Source organism: Ovis aries, chromosome 7, assembly GCF_016772045.2.
Source record: "Ovis aries strain OAR_USU_Benz2616 breed Rambouillet chromosome 7, ARS-UI_Ramb_v3.0, whole genome shotgun sequence".
NCBI classification, from domain to species: Eukaryota; Metazoa; Chordata; class Mammalia; order Artiodactyla; family Bovidae; genus Ovis; species Ovis aries.
The window spans coordinates 85,629,550-85,653,102 of NC_056060.1; the positions used below are offsets into that span (position 1 = coordinate 85,629,550).

General features: G+C 40.8%; 1 protein-coding gene across 24 annotated transcripts in view; it reads left to right on the top strand.

Annotated features, from left to right (window-relative positions):
• The window catches only part of GPATCH2L (G-patch domain containing 2 like), a 59,883-nt gene that overhangs the window by 328 nt on the left and 36,002 nt on the right, over positions 1-23,553 (top strand). For 9 of the 24 annotated variants that reach the window (XM_027972066.3, XM_060418412.1, XM_027972064.3 and 6 more), the window contains exons 2-5: positions 1,887-2,562; positions 17,717-17,781; positions 22,200-22,262; positions 22,866-23,042. In XM_027972066.3, coding sequence (XP_027827867.1) covers positions 1,901-2,562; positions 17,717-17,781; positions 22,200-22,262; positions 22,866-23,042 — 967 coding nt within the window. In that variant the 5' untranslated portion in view covers positions 1,887-1,900. Of the gene's footprint in view, positions 1-1,886; positions 2,563-17,716; positions 17,992-22,199; positions 22,263-22,865; positions 23,043-23,553 lie in introns of those variants that run through there. The other 15 variants (XM_027972069.3, XM_060418416.1, XM_027972068.3 and 12 more) reach the window with 4 other exon arrangements.

Sequence of the window (23,553 nt, forward strand, 5' to 3'; positions counted from 1 at the left end):
GTAAGGGCTTGGTGTCCCGAGGTGTGGTCGCCCTCGTCCTCGGGGGCGGGCCCCGGGTCGTGGTGGGGAGAGCCCTTCGAAACACACTTTTTTTCCCCGAACAGATATGGTCATATTGCGACCCCTGGCACGGAGGGAGTTTAGATCACCAGGGCTTGCATCTTGGCAGTTTCTGCCCTGGAAGAGCTGACTCCCTGCTCCTAGGTCTCCCCAAGTGAGAAGTTCCCTCATGTCTTCCCCCAACGTCTCCCCTCCCAACCCGGTCTCCGCCTACACGACCCTGCGCCTGCCTGCATCTTTCTTTTTACTTCTACTGGTTTCTGGTTCCATCCTTTGCGCAACTCGGACAGCCTTTGCTTGCCTGGCCCCGGATCCTCTCGGACGGTGCATCCAGGGAGGGTAGGAGTTCCAAGGTTCTTCTGTCACCTGCTATTCCAATTTTTGCAGTCTTTGAAAGGCTTGCATTCGACTGCACAGGCAAGGCATTCAGCTTCTAGTTGTTTCCGTGTTAAAGTTTTTACAGTTTTGCGCTAGTTTTTAAAGCAGTAGTTCTCTATGAGGGAAATAGACTTAGATTCACCTATTTGGTTTTTAGGGACAGTTGTCTCCCTAAACCCCAGTCATGGCATTTTAAATAGCTTATTGCTTGAGTGTGGCTTTTGACACTTTGAGAAGTTTTGTTTGGTTGGTAGTTTCAGAACAAGGTGTCACCATTGCTCCACCTGACTTTAAGTTGGTTGGCCTGGAGATAGCATAAAAATAGGTTTTTAGAAAGTCCTTTGCAAAATATAAACTGGATGAACGGAAATATGGTCTGAGAGTGGCACCATAGAGTTTTAAGCTCTAATTATGGTCTTGAAATAGGTTGAACTTAAGAGCTAGGGGAAAAGTGCTAGTTTAACATGTATTTAATTAGGTGTACGAAGTATATTACACATTTCCCTTTTTAAAAAGGCATTTTGAAAATTGTTCTTCGTGCTCTCTGCCTCTGGAAGGTTTTCCTCTGAAGTGATCCCTGAAGTATGTTGGTTTGACAATGATGAGTTGAAAAATAGGAAATTTTGGAAAGCTGTTACCTAGAAATCTTAGAGACTCCACATATTGTCATTTCAGCCTCAGTTATATCCTGTTTCTGTGTGATTGTCTGGCACTGAAGCACAGAATTTGGATGCTCACTTTATTTTCTGAAGGAGAGTGAGAAGAACTTAAAAGTTGCTAATTATTTACAAGTTTATGACGTACTCTTTAAAGCTCTTTACTTCATAGCCTCTGGGTGGTAGCTGGAACCAGAGCAAACTGTCTTTTTTTTTTCTGTGCACAGTACAAACCTGGGTCACTACAAATTCTTGGATCACCAGAGCTGCAAGCAGCCCTCTGTAAAGCGTGTCACTAAGTTGTTTTTCTGTTCCTGCCAGAACACTTATTAGTGACCCAAGACTGTAGAACAGTCTTTTCATCTATGTTTTTGAAGTTGAGTGTTTTTCTGCTCCTGTCTAAAGAGACATTCTCCAAACCTTTTAGATCTCATCATCAGATGATTTTGTTGAGCAAGTTTAATTGGGAAGAAGGAGTGATTTATTCCCCTGAGTTTGCTTATTTTTTTTTTACTAATAACCCACTTGTCATCTTGTGAGTATTTTGAGTTTTCGTGCTTAAGAACATGATGGCTATAGGCATTTAACAAGGGCCAGATGCAAGGATGATCCATGCATCCACGGTGCATGGATGACAGGAGTAGAATCTTAACTGGAGCCAGGTGAACGCAGGTGAATTTTCTATAGATGGAGTGGTCTCTGCAGTGCCACGATCTGTTTAAAAAATTATCCTAAAGCAACAGATCCTATTCAGTCTTTCTCTTGTTTTCTTTTCTTCTGAATCTCCTTTAGGTAGATGTGGCCTCATGGATGAGCTGGTTCATGACTTAGCCTCAGCCTTGGAGCAGACATCTGAGCAGAATAAGCTTGGTGAGCTCTGGGAGGAGATGGCCCTGAGCCCACGGCAGCAGAGGCGGCAGCTTCGCAAACGGAGAGGCCGGAAGCGCCGTTCAGACTTCACTCACCTGGCGGAGCATACCTGCTGCTACAGTGAGGCCTCCGAGTCCAGTCTGGATGAGGCTCTCAAGGACTGTCGAGAAATGGCCCCGGTCACCAATTTCAGTGACTCTGATGACACGATGGTAGTCAAACGGCACCCAGCTCTCAACGCCATTGTTAAGAGTAAGCAGCATTCTTGGCACGAATCTGACTCCTTTACTGAAAATGCACCCTGTCGACCGCTCAGGCGCCGGCGAAAGGTGAAGCGAGTGACGTCAGAGGTGGCCGCCAGCCTTCAGCAGAAGCTCAAGGTGTCAGATTGGAGCTATGAGCGAGGCTGCAGGTTCAAGTCGGCCAAGAAGCAGCGTCTGTCCCGCTGGAAGGAGAATACTCCCTGGACCTCGTCAGGTCACGGGTTGTGTGAATCAGCAGAAAACAGGACTTTCCTAAGCAAAACGGGAAGGAAAGAAAGGATGGAGTGTGAAGCAGATGAACAAAAACAGGGCTCTGATGAGAACATGTCAGAATGGTGAGATCTCCCTTACTAAGTCAAAAGATTTTCCTGGTTAATTTTACCCAGAGCGCAAATCCACAGTCTTGATGATTTCAACTTTCTTTCAAACCAGCCTCTGATATACTGACTTTGTAGCTTTCTTTTAACCAGTCAGGTTGTGTTTATCTCTGGCTCAATGATCCTGTTACCCTATATCAAGGAGGCTATATTTTACAGCAACACATTTGTTTCTGAAAGTCATTTAAAACGTATACCTCAAAAGCATAACCAAGAGTTTTATTTTAAAAACATTTTGCTGTTCTTTATGCCATACAGTTCATACATACATAACTATACTTTAGAACCAGGGCCTCAGCAGACATGTGTGTGTGTGTGTGTGTGTGTGTGTGTGTGTGTGTGTGTGCGCGTGCGCATGTGCGTGCGTGCATGGGAGAGAAAATGCTGGTGCCAGGCATCTGGAATTTGTAAATGTTCTTGGTAAGCTGCCTTTACCCATTAAGAATCATGGTTTTAGATAGTAATATTTCTGGGCTCTATTTGTGTTCTCTACTACGTACAGTTTAACTGTATTGAGTTTATTTTAATGGCTGACGTTCAAGTTGTCAGAACACATGGTAGACTTTGAAAATAACAGTACTGAATCCCATTAGTCTTACACCAAAAGTCATTGAGCCAGCAAAATTTGTCTCTGATGGGTGCATGCTTAAAATGTCAGTGTAGTTTTGGATGACTTTTTTGCATCTCAAATAGATAGATAGTCCTAGAAACATCGATACTCCCCAGCTTGATGCTTTAATATTGTTATGAATATTAATGGGTGATGTCTGTTTCTCCATGCTGATGCTGTTGGTATTTTGGGTGAGGCAGCTCTTTGTGAAGAGGGACGTCCCATGTTTGGCATCCTATGTAGTTCCCACCACCCTTCATAGTATCAAAACAAAGGCCTTCATGGGTGCTCCCTCGTAGGGCTGAGTACTCCTAACTGAGGACCAGTGTATTACTGTTACTATTGTGGTTTAGTCGCCAAGTTTGTCCTACCCTTGTGGTCCCAGGGACTGTAGTCCACCAGGCTGCTCTGTCCATGGGATTCTCCAGGCAAGAATACTGGAGTAGGTTGCCATTTCCTTCTCCAGAGGATCTTCCCGACCCAGGAATCGAACCCAGGTCTCTTGCATTGCAGGCAGATTCTTTACCGACTGAGCTATGAGGGAAGCCCTTAACAGTGTTAGTTGGCATTTATTAAGCACTAACTGTGTGCCAGGCCCTGTACTATTGTGCAGAACATATATTCCTTTTTAATGTTCACAACTCCCCAGTCTGGTAGGGGCCACTGTTTGTATTTTATAGATGAGAAAATAGAGCTTATGAGTGTAATTTGCCCAAGGTCATTTAGTAGCAAAACTGGGAATCAAACCTAATTCCATAGCTCATAGGTAACCACTGTGTTTGATTGCTCTTTGAGCTTGCTTTTCCCATGGCACTTTTCTGTCTCAGCTTAACTTTTACAACTAATAGCACAAATGATCTTTCTTAGGGTTTTGCTTCTTCTGACATTTGTCTGAAAAACAAAGGTGTAAATCTTAGGAACTTCAAGGTGAGACTTTGTCAGGAATAGGAAAAGCTGTTTAGGTCTGTATGCCTGTACCTTTCATGGGTGGATTTTAATCTCGCTTTAAAATTTTTTCTTACTAACTTTATGTTTGCCAGGTTGTACAACTAGGTGGGGCTTCCCAGGTGGCTCAGTGTTAAAGAACACCCCTGCCACTGCAGGAAATGCAGGAGACATGGGTTTGATCCCTGGGTCAGGAGGATCCCCTGAAGAAGGGAATGGCAACCCGCTCCAGTACTCTTGCCTAGAAAATCCCATGGACAGAGGAAGCTGGTGGGCTATAGTCCATAGGGTTGCAGAGAGTCAGACTTGGTAGGCTTATAATTTGGCTTTCCTGATTTTCCTCTGCTGTATATGCTAGGGCCTTTTTACCCAATTTAAATGTATGATTTTGGATTATAAACCCTTTTTTTCCTTCTCATCATGCTATATTTAATCAGACAAGAAATGCTTAGTTAACTTGTATCCTTTCATAATGGTGAAACCCTCGATTGAGGTGTTCAAGTTTGTTTCAATATCAAGCTTACATACCAAATAATCATCATCTTACTATTAAGAATGACAATTAAACAACAACAACTGCTTTTGGGGATATTTTCGGGTGTATGTATTTCTTCCCGAGAATTTCTTGCTAAACTGTGACTTAATTGTGTGTATGAGTGACTGTTAACTCTGTCTTCTCTAAGATCACAGCCCAGGTATGGTTGCAGATACAGAGCCTGTAACTTTGCAGTGAGGCACTTGAGTCTTTCTAGGTCCTTCTTACCCCCAATACATCTGTCACACATTATAGTCAGATTGTGATAATACATATCTAGTTATCTGAGAGCTTGGGTAAATTGAAGTAGGCAGCAATTCTTAGGAAATTCTTCTCTTTTCAAATTGAGGAGACCTGTTCCCCCATTGGGGCTATCTTCCTGGCCCATAACTTCAGAGTTCTTTCAAAGAACAGGAGTTTTTTGGTGGACACCAAAATCTTTGTAGCTAAAGGAATATTGGGTGGAGAAGCAGCAGACAGAATGAGAAAAATTCTTCAAAGTGTATTTAGGAGTCTTCAGCTCACCTCGGCTGATGCTGATTTGATCTTAGTTACAAGCAGATGTGCTTTGTATTTTTCCCCCCTAAATATACTCTATGAGGAAGGAGGGTGATTGTTTTTTTTTTTTTCTTGGGCCATGCCGTGTGACATGTGGGATCTTAGTTCTTTGAACAGGATCCTGCGTCCCTTGCAATGAAAGTGCAGAGTCTTAACTACTGGACCACCAGGAAAGTCTCATGGTGATTCTTGGTTATACTTTGACTGCACGTTATGTTCTGCCTGTCAGTAGTAACTTGGAACCACAATCTTTGCCTTAGATTATTAAATACATCCTGTAAACAGGACTGGCGTTAGTATATGTTTTAAGTAGGCAGCAGTTCATGATTTAGATCTTATACTGTCCTGGTGAGTTGATTCTGTCAAAAATTTTCAACCTTTTTCTGCGTTAAAAGAAATCCTTTTAAGAATCCTCTTGGTTATTACTCTTTCATAAATCTACTTGGATGTGCCAGTTTGCATACAGGTCAAAGTGTAGAACTTTATATCAGTGTTTTTGAGGGTTGGCAGAATATATGATCCAGTTTGTAAAATTATTAGGATGAAGTTGATCATTAAGCTTTACTTTGCTTAGTAAATAGTTCTTTTAAAAAGCATATATTAGGTATTTTAGGTTTGAAAATCTATGTCTCGATCAGAGAAGTTTATTTCTACTTCCCTTAAAATTCATTCTGCTTACAGACAGAGTACTTTTAAATTTAACCTGTAATTCTTTTCGCGTTTCTGTCTCTGTTTTTCAGTTCTGTACCAACCAATCCCTCAAGAGTTCTGAGGGACCGAAAGTGGCTATGATGTAAAAGGCTCAATTATTATTTTAATTTTTTCTATCCTTGTGTGTTCCATTCTAGAATGGATCAACTCTTTTGTAAAATTACTTTCTACTGATCTTTATTCAAATTGTCTGTACAGTGACTATTAATTAGGTGAGTCATAGCCCAGTTTTGCTTTATTCTTCACTAACATCATTCATTTGTTCCCCTTGAATATAATTTAGCTTCTTTTCTTTCATAAGTGAATTGGTTTGGTGGTGGCCTGAAGTCACAGTCCGGAGCCTTCCTAAGGTGATGTATTAGAAGCCAATCTCACAGGAAAGAAAATATTCTCTTCTCCTGGAAGCCAAATGACAGAGATAGAGTGCTAAACCTCCCCCCTCCTTCTCTAGCCCAAGCTGACCTTCTGCGGCCCCTTGGTGCCTCTTGTTTTCTTATTTTTATAGAAAATCAATATCCCTTCTGACACAAATAATAGCTCAGAAGCAAGAATAAATGGTGGAAAGCTGAGATCTCTGTCCATCACCTCTCACTTTAACTCTCCCAAACTCTTTTTAATTATGAGCATGCTTTGCTCCAGGTGTTTGCAACAGTGAAATTGCTAAATGAGGACCATTTTAACCAAAGATTGGGTGATCAATAACACTCTATAGCAGTAGCTTGTTGGATCAATAGCATTCATTATTTCATGGTTAAGGTAAGTAGCCTTCTTTGCAAGTGGAGGTCATTAATCAGGGGTTTACTGGAGCTGTGGAAAAAACTATATGTGGTAGGTTGAGGATGTTCTGTTTTCTATTCTGTAAATAGGGATGCTGACCAAGAAGATATTTACCATTGTTGTGGTTGTACCACCACATTTGAGAGTATTGCATAGCTGGCACAGTGTGCTTAGATAGATTTATTCAAAGCTCTGCTATTATATGCTAAGGAATAACTGGAAAAAAAACAACTTGGGGGGTGGATTTAATGTTACATTATTGGATTTGAAGATCTGTCTCTTAAATGTTATGATTATTCTGTGACTCTAGAGGAGGAAACTAGAATCCATAGATAGGAAGTGCAGAGTGTGAAGTGTTGCCTCAGTATGAGACATAGCATTCTGAAAATTAAATCTCCATAAAAATTGAGTTGTTTTACCAGGTAGATCACTTGAAGCCTGGGCCTGAGGACCACTTACTGAACTGTAGAGTTGGAGAGGCTGAGCTGAATGATCTGTAGGGTCCCTTGTAACACTGAGGTTCTGTAATTGTTTTGTCACTGTCCCCTTCACATCATTGTGACTTCACACCTTAAAAAGCATCTGGTAAGTAACCTCAGCCGCCCCCTAAAATATTTATGAAGCTGTGAAACACTGCAAAGTCACATTGCCAGAGACCAGGACTTAAAGCTGACTTATTGCCAAGATTTTGTCAAACTCCAAGGCTGGTAGACCTGCTCTGGAGAGAGCAATAGGAAGCCCGCCACTGTGCTGAGCCCGCCCTGACTGTTGGTAGTGAGGCCCTGCATTCTCTCCCTGTAGTCTGCCGGTGGTTCAAAGAGGCAGGCTCCGGTTCAGTCAGGAAGTTGGCCAGCTGTAGTTTTAACCAGGGTGTTGTTGCACCCTTAACTTCCCAGTCAGTATCCTTGATTTTCTGTCTGGAGGTTGTAACTCCCAGAATGTACTCAGATAGGGAATCAGTGTTTTCTGTGTGTATATATGTTTGGGAGTAGGAGGCAGTGATAGCATATTGAGTCCTGGGAAGTAAGAGTCTCCAAGAGTAGTTTACTGTTGGCGTAGACAGAGAAGGAAAAAGCACTCCTAGGAGAAGGCAATGGCACCCCACTCCAGTGCTCTTGCCTGGAAAATCCCATGGACAGAGGAGCCTGGTGGGCTGCAGTCCATGGGGTCTCTAAGAGTCAGATATGACTGAGCAACTTCACTTTCACTTTTCACTTTCATGCATTGGAGAAGGAAATGGCAGCCCACTCCAGTGTTCTTGCCTGGAGAATCCCAGGGATCGGGGAGCCTGTTGGGCTGCCGTCTATGGGGTCGCACAGAGTCAGACACGACTGAGGCGACTTAGCAGCAGCAGCAGCAGTAGTAGTCCATTCTGGAGACTGTAGTATTTTATATACCTTCATTTATTGCAGACTCCTGGAATGGGGTCAGAATCAGGCAGTGAAGATCAGAAGAAGATCTCATCTCAATCTCCCACATGGCTGTATGAGATAAAAATCTATGGGTGAATTAGGCCAGGGGCTCTGCCTATCTTCCTGGCTTGTCGTAGATGTGAAAAGAGTGTGTTACCTGTATCCAAGGGAGTAGAGAATGGGACCAGGAGTAATTTAGCTACCCCTTCTATTGGCAGATACCAAATTGTAGGTAAACCAATTCTCAGCAAGAGGCTTTTGAGCAAGTTCTGCAGAATAAGGGGAAGGGCACACCCTCCTGAGTGTTCAGAGGAAGAACACATCTTTGAAAATGACAGCCAGTGAAAACCAGAAGAACATTTTAGAAAATCTTCATAAGGATGCAAGAAAGTATAATCGCTTTGAAACAGGAGCAGTAAGTCATAAGGACAGAAAGATAGCTGTTTGACAACCCAGAAGTGTGGGAGGAAAGAGTGTAGGGAGATTTGAAATGTAATGTTAAAATGAAGGACAATTCATTCTGCAGAAAATTGAGTTGATGATGTGGAAAACTTTGGAAGCCCTCCCAAAATGCACAGAGGAGATAAAAATGAGAGAGAATGTGATAGATCTGGAGCACAGGAATGGAGGCCCAGTCTGCAGGTAGGTGAATACTCCCAAGGAAGAAACCAAACCATTGGGGTAGAAGAATGATTTTAAAAATCTAACTGAAGAGAGGACATGTTCCTGGGTTGAACAATTAAGCGTATAGATTAAAAGGGAAAGCTAATGAAGAGAGACCTCTACCTAGTCATATCCTAGCAACATTTTTGCATTCTGCATAGGTGGTGGGAGTGGAACAGTTACAAAGAAAATCTTTAAAGGGATGAAAATAAGGTTGGTGTCCATCCCTAGAGTATGATACGCCAGGGGCTAATAGACTTGCCTGTAGAATTTTGAGGGGGAAAGGTTGCTCCCCTCCTCCTCTCCCCTCCCTACCCTGAATTTTATGTATAGCTAAGATAGTGGGAAGACACCAGAAAGACATTCTCAGGTATTCAAGTCTCAAAATACATGCTCTTTAAAAACTTACCCTGAAAAGGCATCTCGTCTTGTTGATGATGAATCTGTTAACTAAGCCTTAAAAGGAGGGGGTGGACTTCTCTAAGTCACTGCCATAGCTCAGTAGCAAAATCCTGAGAGAAATCATGATCTTCATGAAGTATACGTGATTGCAGTGGCCGTTAACTGACCTGTGGAACTGGAGAGGTTGCTGCCTTCTTTCTTGGTGCCATCTGAAGAAACTGAAAAAATAACCTCCTTCATTACACATTCTCATAACTTACTGTGGGAATAATTTTTCAGTTGGTGGGAGATTCTCTGAAAAACCTGTCCCTCAGTCCTGAGTGCTTCCATAATCAGAACTCTGATTACATATGATTACAAATATACCACTTCAGTTTAGGAAAAAGGAAAAGAAATCCAGGGTGTTTCAGGTGATAGGTCTAGGAGTGACCTTTCTGTTTTAGTAAATTCTAAGTGAAAGTGAAAGTGAAGTTGCCAGTCGTGTCCAACTCTTTGCAACCCCATGAGCTGTAGCCTACCACGCTCCTCCATCCATGGGATTTTCCAGGCAAGAGTACTGGAGTGGGTTGCCTTTTCCTTCTCCAGAGGATCTTCCCCACCCAGGGATTGAACGCGGGTCTCCCGTATTGTAGGCAGACGCTTTACCATCTGAGCCAATTCTAAGACAATTAAAAATTTTTTTAAATGTATTTATTATTATTTAATAAAAATTAAAATGAAGCCCGTTATTTTTTAGCATGATACTGTAAGCCATTAATTCCATCCTGCTTATTTCTTTTAAAGTTAGTTATAAAAGATGCATCTTACACTTAAGCTACTTGGTTAATAATCTTAAATGGGTGAGGAACCGAGGTGGTAAAGTTACTGATATAACTTTTGAGTATAACTGATAGCTCTCACTCTTTACCTCCTTGCTGTAATGGTGACAGGCATAAAGTACTCCCATTCAGGTCTAAATTTAGATTTCTGTTGTCAGGAGTATGATAGAATTGGTAAGCTCTCAGGTCAGAGGCTTCTCTGGTGCGTCAGAGGGTAAAGAATCCACCTGCAATGCAGGAGACCTGGGTTTGATCCCTGGGTTAGGAAGAGCCTGTGGAGGAGGGTGTGTCAATCCACTGCAGTGTTCTTGCCTGGAGAGTCCCCATGGGCAGAGGAACCTGGAGGGCTCCAGTCCATGGGGTCACAACTGAGTGACTAAACAGCGCAGGTCAGAGAACAAGCTCTTAGTTGTGGGAATTCAGAGAGATTTGACTTCTCAAAGCTAGAAGCTTCTCATAGGGCTAGAAAGCAAGGAGAATTCATGAAGATGCTGTATTTATCGCTACAGAAAAAGGTGCCCTAAAACTTAGTAGCTTTATAAAACATTAGCTTCAGGTTCAGTTCCTGAAGTCAGGAGTCTAGGAGCAGCTTAGCTGTGTGATTCTTTGTCAGAGTCTCTCTCCTGCAGTCTCTCTGTCGGTAAGGGCTCTCGTCGTCTCAAGGGCCAGCTGGGGCTGAGGAATCCACTTCAGTGCTCGCTCACAGGGCTGTTGGTATATCTCATTTCCTAGTAGCCTGCTGGATTGAGAGTCTCAGTTCCTTTTCATGGGCCCCTCTTACAGGGCTGTTAGCATCCTTGAGAAATGGTCGTTGGCCTCCCATAGAGCAGGTGGTCTGACAGAGGAGGAGGAGAGAGAGAGAGCAGGAGAGAGGGGGAGAGCAGCCTGTCCCTTAAGCACCCAGATCTCAGACATGACATGCCGTCACATCTGCCTGTGCTGCTGGTTACACAGGCCAGCCATGGTGTGAATACCAGAAGGCTGGCATCATCAGGAGTCACACGGGAGTCTGGTTGCCACAGGCTACTGGTCTTCTGAAAATTTTTCGTTCCTTAGCGTGAAACTAAATTCAGGAATAATATTCTCAGAGTAATATTTCCCCAGAACTTACTAAGAGAATGTTTTTACTTTGATTTCAAAGAAAGGACATTCAGGAACTATAAAGGCAAGCAAGATGTAGATTCCTGAGAATACACTGTTTATTTTTAGTATACTGAAAATGGTTGTTTATGTTTTAAATTTTAAGATGTAGCATGAAGGGAGAGAGGATCTTTTCTGAAGTGAGTTTGTAATTCATTTTCATGCTATTCAGCACGTATGATGCATTTTTAGCTTTAAACTGTAGTCATCAAAATACAGCTAGAATTTCAGCTGTATCTGAATGTTCTAAGTAGCAGAAAGCAAAGAGTAAGCTCTCTCCCTAGTTCAGTCAGTCTGTTTGCATTTTCAGGTAAGTGAAAATGAGCAGTGCTGAAATTCATGATTATGTTCCGAATAGACCTGAATTGACTTTCAGTGAATGAGATGGCTCTACATCACCTGTGTTTTAGTGGCCATTCAGCGAGTGGCTGGGCTGTGGAGATAGACTACCCTGGTTCTAATGCTTGTTGTGCAGTGTGGGACAAGTTGCTCAATCTTTCTAAGCCATATTCCTTCATCTGTAATACGAGGTTGACATAGTTATCTCTTAGACTTTTAGGGTAAAAGAAATGAAATAATGAATATAAAGCAGTACTTTGTTGGGTCTGTAGTAGAACACAGTAAATGATGTTGTTGGTATCAATAAGTAATAGTAGCCTTTTTTTATAATTAAATTTTTTAAAGTTTTAGTTGAAGGATAATCACTTTACAATATTGTATTGATTTCTGCCAAACATCAACATGAATCAGCCATAGGTGTTTATGTCCCCTCCCTCTTGAACCTCTCTACTGCGTCCCTCCCCAGCCCACCCCTCTAGGTTGTTACAGAGCCCTGGTCTGAGTTGCCTAAGTCATACAGAATAGTAGCTTTCTCTATTAATAGTTTCCCTAATAATTCAAGTGCCAAACCCCGTCTTGGGACAAGACGTCTGCTGAGAGCAGTGTCTCCATCTCGGGTAAAACCCAGTGTGGGAAAAATACTAGGTTTCATAGGTCACATATTAATTTTCCATTCAAAGTGAAAATAGATTTGAGTCCTACAGAATTTTTAGATTGAGGTATAATTGAGAGTCCCATTGAATTTAGATGACTAGTTTAATAAGAATACCAGTGAGGAAATTACTACTGCTATTAGCCTCTAAAATAATATTATTGGGAAACATACAAAAATTATCACCCTAGAAGCCTTTGAGTCTTTCATCCTTTGCCTTTGTATAATAGCCCTAGACTCCACAGATCCATCCTAGACTCCATGCACGATAACGTACGTGATACATCCTCGTATCACATCCTTAGAACAGTCCATCCACATTTTAATGTGCGTGGAAATAGGATTAGAGAGGTGCCGTGACGTGACACAAAAGCCATTCAAGGGGAGGCAGCAGAGCTGATTTGAATGAGTTCATTTCATTTGCGCAGCATTTACTGAATGCCTGTTGTGTGTCAGGTGCTGTATTAGGCACTGGGGACATTGAGGTGAGCGAGATATTTCCTTCTTTCCCAGCCTGGATCTCTCTCTTCCATGGCTGTAGGCTATTCTTTCTGTCTGGGCTAACCCGGGAAGGGGGACCTGTACAACTCGTGAGGAGTTTCAGTTCTTCAGACCAGTTAGCCTGAAGGTCCAGCTAGCTGCTCATGGTGGGATCTGCTAGACCTCAGGCTGTTTGAGGCCCTGACCCAGTCCTGGCAGGAGAATGACGTTGTTTCTTCTATAGGATGTTGACCTCTGCCCCTCCTCGGAAGTGGTTTCCCTCCTAACTGTGATGTCCCGCCCCCTCCGTCCCTCCACTTTATTCATCACTCTAGATGAGGGTGCTCAGCTGTGATGCTGCCAGCAGTTTTGGTCCAGATGATCCTCTCTTGTAAGGGGTGTGTTGTGCCCTGTAGGATGCTAGTGGCATCCCTGGCCTCTGCCTGCTGAATGCCAATAGAATACCAGCTCCCTCTACCTGCCTCCAAGTCCTGACAAAAAAGCTTTTCCCAGGTATTGCCAAGTGACCCCAAGGGCTGGGGTGGGGCAGGAAGATAGGAGAAAGGGGACAAAATTACCTCCAGTTGAGAACCACTGCTCTCGATGTTTCTGGTACTGAGATGGAGTTTTTTACTTCATTGACTCTGCTTTTACCAACAAGCACGACTTTCAAATTAGAAAACTCAGTAAGACCAAAACATTGATTTCTTTTATAGAATAAAAATATTGTGATTTAAAAATGGAGAGTTTTTCCTAATTTGAAAACCTTACTTTTAAAAATTGTTCCTGAAAAGGACAGGCAATTCATTTTCAGAACTTGGAAAGAAGAGCAGTTCAGATGAAAGCATTTAAAAATTTGTACCAAAATTTGCAATGTTTAGCTAACTCTACCCTGGAATTAATTATTTCAGTGGATGAGAAAGATCAATAGTATTTTATTAGGCTTGATTCCTATAATAATCTACCCCTCTGAAAATGGATGCCATGCCCAGTCATCTGGTTTACCCAGAGTGCCTTGAATTACCAAGATGATTGGATAAGGTTAGGAGGACAGACGTGTGACAAGACAAAAAAACCAAAATGTTAATTGCAGTACCTAGGTGATAGAGTGTGAGTGGTAACTTCTTTCAGTTTTTTTGTTTGCTTGTACATCTTCATAATAAAATGTTGAGAGAGGAAAGCCTTTGGAACTGCTGGTTAGGTTGACTTTCTTTACATTTATGTTATTTCAGTTGGATATGGTTCAGTTATTTTTCTAACAATATTATAAAAAGTAGGTAATGTTAGTACAATTAATTGGTTGTCCAAAAATCTAGGCTTTAATTTTTTGGGATGGGGGCTTATTTTAAATAACGTCTATGCTGCCGAATTGTGGGACTTTTTTTTTTTTTTTCAGTGAAAACCAGAGAAGTATGAGTTATCGATACTATTTTTACTCACCTATGAATATTTTTGAGATACTTTCTGGCTTCTAATATGGGGTGATTTCCTCAGTATTATAAGGTTAAATTCTCAGCTTGCACTTACCCCTCATTGGAGAATTTTCTTCATTGGAAAGCACTCTTCTTTCTGTGTTTTCACACTCTTCTTCCATAGACTAGGCTAAGTTTTTTTTTTTTTTTTTTTTTAATAAAATACATGCATTTAAATTGTGGTTGGCCTGCTTCCTTGTTAGTTTTAGTGCCGGTTATAGCAGGGCCTGGTATAAAGTCAAACTTAAATGCTTACTAAGTGAATGAGTGACAATTAAGGGGAAATAGTGGGGGAAAATCCTTCCTCCTCTTTTTCCTGTTAGAGAATTTTTATTGCCCCAATTTATAATAGAATATTTTTGAATAATGTATTGTAGGATTGATACATTTCTGTCCCAAAATATTTTTGAAATATTCATATGCAAACTCTCTGTAGATTAGAATCATGTGAGACAAGGAGTACAGAACAGCTCCCCAGGCAAAGGCAGGAGGCATGGTGCCTCTAGGAGTTGCTGTCATTTTAGGAAAAGACAAGATTTTCACTACCTGCCATCTTTGTGGGCTTTGTCTTGTTACTTTTTCTGATGATTAATCAAGGCTGAGTTTCTGTCTTCCCGACTAAGCTTCAGAGAACTATAGTGAAGTGGATACCAGAGGTAGTATCTCATTTTCTTTTTTTCTTATAAAAATGAGGAACAGAGCTATTTTCCTTGCCTAGTAAAATTGCCCATAGCAAAAAAAGGTACAAACTCTTTTCGTGATTTTGTAATAGGAAAAATGTGTAGTAGTCTACCATCTTTGAACTTTTTGACCTTGTGATCTATAAAGGTGCTAAAAGACAGTTGTTTTTATTGGAAGATAAGTGCTTATTTTTTAACAGAATATTAAACATTCTGTTTAATTAGCTGAATTAACATTTTACAGTTGACTGAATCATTATTAAAATCCTACTAATCTGATTTTTTTTAATGGTAATCTCTGATTCAGAAATGAATGAAGGCCACAGGACTTTGGCCTATAAATTGGAAAAGGAAAAATTTGCTTCTGTTTCATAGCTAGCCCCACATTTTTGTATGCTGTATCATAGTGTTTATGTGCAAATAATGCCGTGAAGTTCCCTTTTCTGTCCTCAGTAAATTATGCAAACAGTAGTTAGATTTTCACAATGCAAGTTCTTCTGGAGACATAGATAGAATTAGCAGATGCTATCAGGTGAAATAGTCATTTCCAGATATTGGTGGAATGATGATACTTTTATGTAATAAGTGTTCTGTAAGGCACACATTATTTTCTCAATGAAGAAAATACATATCTCCCTTGAACACAGTCTTAAAATCTTGGTGATATTTCTATGACATCATTGCTGTTACTCTAATTAACTATATATAGAAAACTTACAGACGAGTTTAGTTCAAGCTCTTTTAAGAGCAGTGAGTCTCTTTAAATACTGTTGACAGAAATAGAAAATATACAGAGACAGGAAGGTTTTAGGTTACCCATACCTTCCTGGATCCAGCAGATCACTCCCTTTTTTAGAGTCTGAGGACATAAGGGAATCCATGCAAAAAAGGAAGAAAGAAACATAGTATCTTGTAGTGCTTACAGGTGGCTGGAAATGAATGGGGGCAGAATCCATAGACTTTGTAATAAGGCCATAGTTTTAATTTCTTAATTGGAAATATTCAAATAGAGGAGCCCATAGACATTGCAGGGTAGAACCTGTAACACTCATAGAGCAGGAAACAGCAAATTTCCTCTGTAGAAAGCCAGCTAACAAGTATCTGGGGGCTTCGTGGGTAATATATGTTCTCTGTTGCAGTTCCTCCACTCTGCAGTTGCAGTGTGGAAGAAGCCAGAATCTGTAAGTCAACAAATGAGCAAAACTGTACTGGAACATTTTGTTCCAATAAGACTTTATTTATGGACACTGAAATTTGAATTTTGTGTCATGTCTCTATGTCACAAAATAGTCTCCTTTTGATCTTCCCTTCTACCTGGTGATTTAAAACTATAAAAACCATTCTTAGCTCACAACCTATACAGAAATATTTGACAGGTCATTGTTTGATGACCCTTACATCTCAGTGATATGCTAACCAAGAATGCATATAACACAGTGGTGGAGTAGCATGTTTGTTTTATGATCTGATGTGATTTTTAAGCCTTCCTTAACATCTAGAGGAGCTAAAAAATAAATAAAATATGGTTTACCTTTGAGGTAAGATGATAGTAATAAAGTAGTTGACGAGAGAATGTGTAGTAGGACTCAGTGGAGTTAGAGTATACCACTAATACTCTCAGGAACTTGCTGAAAACAAAAACAGCACCATAAAGTGAGCAGGCACCGTTCCTTAAACTCAGAAGTAGGAAGAATGCAGTACCCCATGAGGATGTCTTCTGGATTTAACTGCAGAGCGCTTTGAAGATTCTAAATCCATCAGAACCCAGTGGTGCTTAAGTTTTGCGAGACATTTCTCATAATGACACCTGAGAATGTTCCCATTTATAAGTGCAGAGGAAAATGGAAGAAGCTTTAAAGAAATCAGGTATGTTTTATTGGCTCTTACTGCAACAGATTGCTTGGATCTGTTACCCAGAGACAAGCTTAAGTGAGGAAACACTGCTACAAAATTTAACTGGCATTTTTAGGATTTAATATTGGCAAGACATTTGAAAATGTTGCAAAATACAAAATATTTTCAGAGTTTGGATCCAGAAATGAAGACTGGGATTTTGCCAAGCGTGTTCTTTATGCAGCAGGGTGAGGATGCTGCTTCTGTCTTCTAGAGCACGTGAATGAACTTGACTAGCTTGGAAGGAAACATCCCATCAAGGAAATGGCTAGTATTGTAAAGAATAGAGAAATTTTTCTTGCGCCAGATAAATCGAATTTGATGATTAGGTGGGAGAAACGCAGCATCTGAAGAGGCAGAATCAGTTGTTGGAAGTAGCTCAGCATGAAGCTGACTTGGACAGCATTCTGTGGAGCCAAAGTTTTTATTTTGGTGAATTCAAATGGGATTTGTTTTTACATTTTCATTTTTAACCTTATTTTTAAAGTGAATTTTGTTGTATCCACTTGATATCAAGAGACATTAAATTTAGAAAATACAATTTTTGTCATACTGATTTTTTTTTTTTCTGGATTTTTGTTTGCTGTTTTGTTAGTGGGAAAACTTGAAACATGCTGGATACCTTTTAAGTTGCATGGCTTCATTTGAAACTGATAGTTGCAATATTTAAAAATAAAATTGATTGATAAATTTGTGTTGTTTAATATACCAAAGCAGGTTGAAATTTACTTCCATGAGCGTCTATAAATAACTTCTTCTTGGTAAATTAACAAAGTGACTTGCGATCTCTTGAAAGTACTTTATAAGTAAAAGTTTTACAATTCTCCTTTCTTCCATTTCTTTTGTTTGAGGAAAGTGAATTTATCCCTGTACTTAATTGTGAAATTTATATTTCTGATTGGTTAATGAGTTAGAGTGAAATGAGGGAAACTTGGAATCGTTCAACTTGAAAACCAGCAGGTGAATGGACAGCTTCGTGTTGACTGGACCTGATGTGTTCTCCTGTGTTTTACTCTCTTTTTCAGCGAAACCAGCAGTGTGTGTAGCAGCAGTGACACGGGGCTCTTTACCAACGATGAAGGCCGGCAAGGTAATCGTGATCCTAGCTTTGGGACCTTGGTTCAGCGTTTCTGGGAGGATTCGGATGGTTCTAGGAGTGCCTTACTGCGAGTGTGATGGTTGTCTGTGAAAGTGGTTCTCAAACCTTAGGGCATAAAAACCATGTGGGGAACTGTTAAAACTGCAAGTTCCTGAGCTCCTCAGATTGGTCTGGAGTTAGCCCCTGGAGTCTGCATTTTCCGTAAGTACCTGTGGTGATTTTTTTTTTTTTTATACAGGTAGTTCAAATTTGAGGATCATTGATCCAGGGGTGTCAAAATAGAATAATGAACCTCATGAGCCAGTCATTTTCAACACTTATCAACTTTCTGCCATTATTTCATTTGTTTCCACCTACACTCTATCCCACATTCCATTTATTATTTTTATCATTTTTTTGAGTTATAATTTATATAAATTGAAATGTGCATATCTTAGCTATATGCTTTTGACAAACAAATGAAGTCTTGTAACCTCCCAACTCATAATATAGAACATTGCTATCTATCCAGGGGTTTCTTTTGTGTCCCTTCTTTGTCATTCCCTGCCCTAGTAATTAATGTTCTGATTTTATTTTCTACTTTAGATTAGTTTTGCCAGTTGGAGAACTTCATAAATGGAATTACAGAATATTCATTTCTTTGTGTTTGGTTTCTTCTGCTCATCTAAAGTATGTAAAGTTTGTCTGTGATATTTTCATTTATGAGTAATTTGTTCCCTTTTATTGCTAGTTCAGTTCAGTTGCGTCCGACTCTTTGTGACCCCATGGATTGCAGCATGCCAGGCTTCCCTGTCTTCCACTGTCTCCCGGAGTTTGCTCAAATTCATGTCCATTGAGTCGGTGATGACATCTAACCATCTCATCCTTTGCTGCTCCCTTCTCCTTTTTGCCTTCAATCTTTCCCAGCATCAGAGTCTTTTCCAGTGAATTGACTCTTCGTATCAGGTGGCCCAGCTTCAGCATTAATTCTTCCAATGAATATTCTGGGTTGATTTCCTTTAGGATTGACTGGTTTGAGAATGTAATTTTATAAAGGATAGACTGTGGTTTTCTTAATCTAAGTGAGCGATTTGTAAATCTCTAAAGTCCCTTCTGAAATCCAGTGATTTTTCTCCGAGGGTTGTGATTGAAGGCCAGAGCACGGTGGCTATATGTCTAGGGTGATCCAGATTGGCTCCTGAGTAACTGAAGGGATCCCAGGACTGTGAGACTTAGGTTCCAAGTCCTAATTTTGGAACGAGACCATGGGGAGGTGTCTCACCCATGCCTCAGAGTTGTGGGTGCAAGTGGAGTTGTTGAGCTTCCCACGCGAGTGGAGGCCATTATGCGTGCATTCCTATCCCTTTCTGGCTCTGAGGGAGCGAGGTGTCATTAGAAACTGTGCGTATAGACTCCTGCATAGTCTGTAGCTAGGGCTTTGATTCTCTTATCTCATACCAGGAAAGTTTGGTTGTCTTTTCATGAATGAACTGGAGCATACATTCAGAATTACTAATATTAGTATTTGCTCTTTTTCTTTGCTTTTACTATAGTATCATAATGCATCTTTCAAAGGTTATGATGTGTATACAGGGGTGTAAGAAAGTGTGGAGTTACAACAATAGATTGTTTTGGGCCTTTGGAAAACCTTCCAATGACAAGAAATCCTTGGTATATTATGGAAGGTCATAGAAGATTTTATAGCCCCAGCTTTTCCCTTTGTCTTTGCGTCAACTTCGCACATTCTGGTGATATTTAGATGCTTAGAGTTCTCAACACAAAGGTATGTTTCTTCCTGCTTCTGTGTCTTTCCTTATGTTGGTCTCTCTACCTTAAATCTCATCTTTACCTTTCCTTGAATGGCTGGTCATCCTCCAAGACTGTCCTCATTTTGCTCCTCTGGGGCATATTTATGGACTACATCTGTGGATTTTTTTGCTCTCAACTTCTGGTTGGGTTTGGCTGTTTAGGAGGCAACAGTGGAAGTGTGTGTGTTTGGGGGAGGTGAATGAGATTGGTTGTATCAGTCAAGTTTTTATTATGATAATACTGTTTAGCAGCCCCTAGGTTTCAGTGGTTTATTGTTGGGTTGGCCAGACAGTCCGTTCAGGTTTTCCTGTAAGGTGCTATGGGAAAACCCGAACAAACTTTGTGGTCAATCCAGTACGTTCATTTCTTGTTATGGGGCTGGGGCTTGGCTGTGGTTCAGCTGCTCTTGCCTGGGCTCAGCCTGTTTCCAAGCTTCAAGTTAGGTTTGTATCTACTCATTTTTTTCTTATTCTGGGACCTAGGCTAAAGGAGCAATGGCTCTGCGTTATATGGACTTCTCAGGGCAGAGGATGTTAATGCCAAGTGACCAAGCCAGATCATATATGAATATTTAAAGCTTTTGCTTGAATCACATCTGCTAATGTTCTACCTGAAGCCAGTCGGACGACTAAGCCCCATGTCTGTGGGATGAAAAAGTGTGCTCTTCCTCAAGGGGTAGGCTCTGTGGAATCCCAGGGCAAAGGGCAAAACAAAGAGTGTGAATGTATCATTCTGTTACAAGGAGGCAGTGAAGAGATGGAAACAATAACGCAGGGTACCTCGTTGGATTAGAACCGTCCCTGATTCCCTTTCTCCTGGTTGCTCCTGTTTGTGTTCTTCTGCTGAAGGCTACTGCTCCTTTTTGGATCCTTCTCCTGTAACCACAGTTCTCTATGTTCTGGTAACCATTCTTTCCCCTTGCTTCTCCAGGTCTAGGAATGGTAGAGACTCACTGCTGTCCTGGCTCTGGGATGCTTCAACATCCCTTTGGCTTCTCTTAATACTGTCTACATGTTTGTAAATAATCACTGAAGTCTCAAATACCCCATTTAAATGTACATGTTTCCTAAAGGGATTCTGATATAATCAGGGTACACATCATCTCCTAGAGAACCCTTAACTCTTTTTCTTTCCTTGAACTTACTGCTTTCTTCACTAACCGTATTTATTGTTAACAGATGCATGCCTTTTCCATGGAAGCTTTTCAGAGGCAGGAGTTTTTTGGTTTTTTTTTTTCCCTACCATAGTCATAACACATTATCTGGCAAATAATAAGCTCTTAATAATTATTGGGGAACACAGATAAGGGGGGCCCTCTCCTTTCTCTTCCTGGAACAAAATTGTACACAGAACCTCAAATTATAAAACAACTAGACTCACTCTGGTTAAAGCAAGCTCCTAGAGGAGCAGCAGGTCAGAGCCTGACCCACTCAGCCTCTCCCTTATTCTCTGGCAGCCCTCTTTTGGAGCTCCTGCAACAGTCAATCCTAATGAACCAGGGTTGAAGACTACTGGTCTAAATGATGTTACAAGGGCCCTTCCAGTTCAGTGAGTCCCTTTTTGTATTATCAAAAATCTGGAGTGAATGCTTGAGAACCAAAACAAACAAAAAAATTCCCTTATAGTCTGCCATTTGTTATTAGAAAATTATGATCTAGGTAAATATACTAATTAATAAAGGGCCCAAGGAATGCTTATGAATAGGAAGGAGTCACTATATTGACTTGAAGTGAAACTAATCATTGTTAATTCTGATGCCTATCTTTTATTCATTCTTTTTTTTTTTTTTGACTTTGAATCTGCGTTTTGTAAGTGAAATGTGATGAGACAATGAAGCATGCGCTGAGGGCTTGAAATTTCAACTCCCTTGCCATCCTGCCTCCTGGTACCTCCTTGCCTCCGTGGAAGAGGTTCTTTGCCCCTGACTCCCCTAGTAATGGTTCTCCAAATGTGGTCTCCAGACCAGTTTAGCATCACCAGGGAACTTGTTAGAAATGTGCGTTCTTGGTCCTGTTTAGGCCAGAATCAGAAGTTTGGGCAGTGCAGCCTAGCAGTCTGTGTTCCGGTAGCCCTTCCCCATCCTTCGGAAGCACACTAAAGGTTGAGAAACACTGTTTGAAAAACAGCTGTTGATGTTGTGTTTTTATAAAGGAATATTTGGAGCAGCTTCTTTAGTGGCTTCTTTTCCCTTTTAAAGATCCCTGCAGTGATTTAAGAGTTATCCTTAGTGATCCATGAATCTGATACTTCTTATGATTAACAGGTCTGAGCAGCATCCTGAGATCCAGTACCCATCAGAGAATGAATGCAGTGTGAACTCTTTAGATGTTCTAGTAATAATTTCCTTCATCCTTGCTGTTTTGAAAAGGGTGAGGGGTAGCAGACAGAAAGTTACCCATCTTACTCCTACTGGGCAAGAATAAGCCCTTTTGGAAATTGGGATGCTGTCGTAGGAGTAGCTGGTAGAAAGAAATTTGAACCAAGAGTCTGGCTGTATGGTTCTAGTCTTGACTTTGTCAGTAATTGAGTATGGCCTTGGGCAAACGGTGTAACTTCTCGACAAGCCTTGGGGGGGGGGGCGGTTATATTGTCTTTATGGTTAGTGTTTTTTTTTCTGGTAGCTTGGGTTGCTACTGTCAAGATGATTTTCTGTCCAATTAATGAGGTATCAAGGAAGAAACAAGGTAAGAATATACATTCTTTATTCACCTATTACAAGAAATAACAGCAAGAAATCCTGCAGAAGTAGCCAGTTTCGAATTGAGAAATAATTTGTGGGTTTTTAACCTCCAAGTTCATTTATGCCCCTTAGAATGGTACATGAGAGGCAGTTCATTTTTATGTTAAAGGCTTTGGAGTTATTCAGGCTTTGGATTCGTACTGTGGCTTCACCATTACTAACTCTATCTTGATTTTTCTGGGCTTTAGTTGCCTAATTGATAAGTTGAAGTTAGTGTAATGTTTGGAAGAGATAACAAATTTACAGGTTTTTTTAACATGGGTTCTGGTAGGTGGACAGGACTTAGTAAGCGGTAACTTTTTTAGTTTTTACTATCAAAAGCTTCCCAGTGTGTTTCACTGTGACATTTATGTGGAACTAGTTTGATGTCCTGGCTTTTGTCATAATATGGATCAAGAAGTAGCAAACATTTTTTTTTTTTTTTTGTACTTTGACTTTGTTTTAAAAAATATAATCAAACCTATAGCACTGAGACATCATCTTCCCATTTGGCTTCTCTTAGAGCACGTTAAAAATTCAAGCTTATGACAGAATCTCTTTCCTTTAGGGGACGATGAGCAGAGTGATTGGTTCTATGAAGGAGAATGTGTCCCAGGATTCACTGTCCCTAATCTGCTGCCCAAGTGGGCTCCTGACCACTGCTCCGAGGTAGAGAGAATGGATTCTGGACTGGATAAACTTTCTGATTCCACATTCCTTTTACCTTCTCGACCAGCTCAGAGAGGTGAGTTCCGAGGAGACCAAAACACATTTCAGACTTTTCTGTTCTCTCTGGGGGGAGTCCACCCATGGTCAGCCTGCTCATGCCTGTAAGCATGCATTGACTGTCTGAATTTTAGAACTAGGCCAGGGAGTTGTCCAGAAGGTTCAACGGTCAGTCTGAAAGCTTGAGGTTCTCTCCATTCTTACCTGGATCAATCCACGGAGACTCTCAGAATTTATATTAGCAGGGTATTCCTTCAGCTTGCTGTTGCCATCTGTGCCAGATCTAAGAAGCCTAGCAGTGTGTCACTGCTGCTTATCCTGTGAAACCGATGGGCTCCTGAGTGCCCAGTGGAAGCCTGAAATAGTGGATCTTAGAAGAGAACAGATTTCAGTAACAACATTCATAACAACAACAGGCTTAATGACATTTTTTTTAATGGATGATTTTAAAATATTAAAAAAATTTTTTTATTTTAGTAATTCTGTTATTATGGGCTTTAACACAAATGTGTATCCTTTCCCTGTGCTTT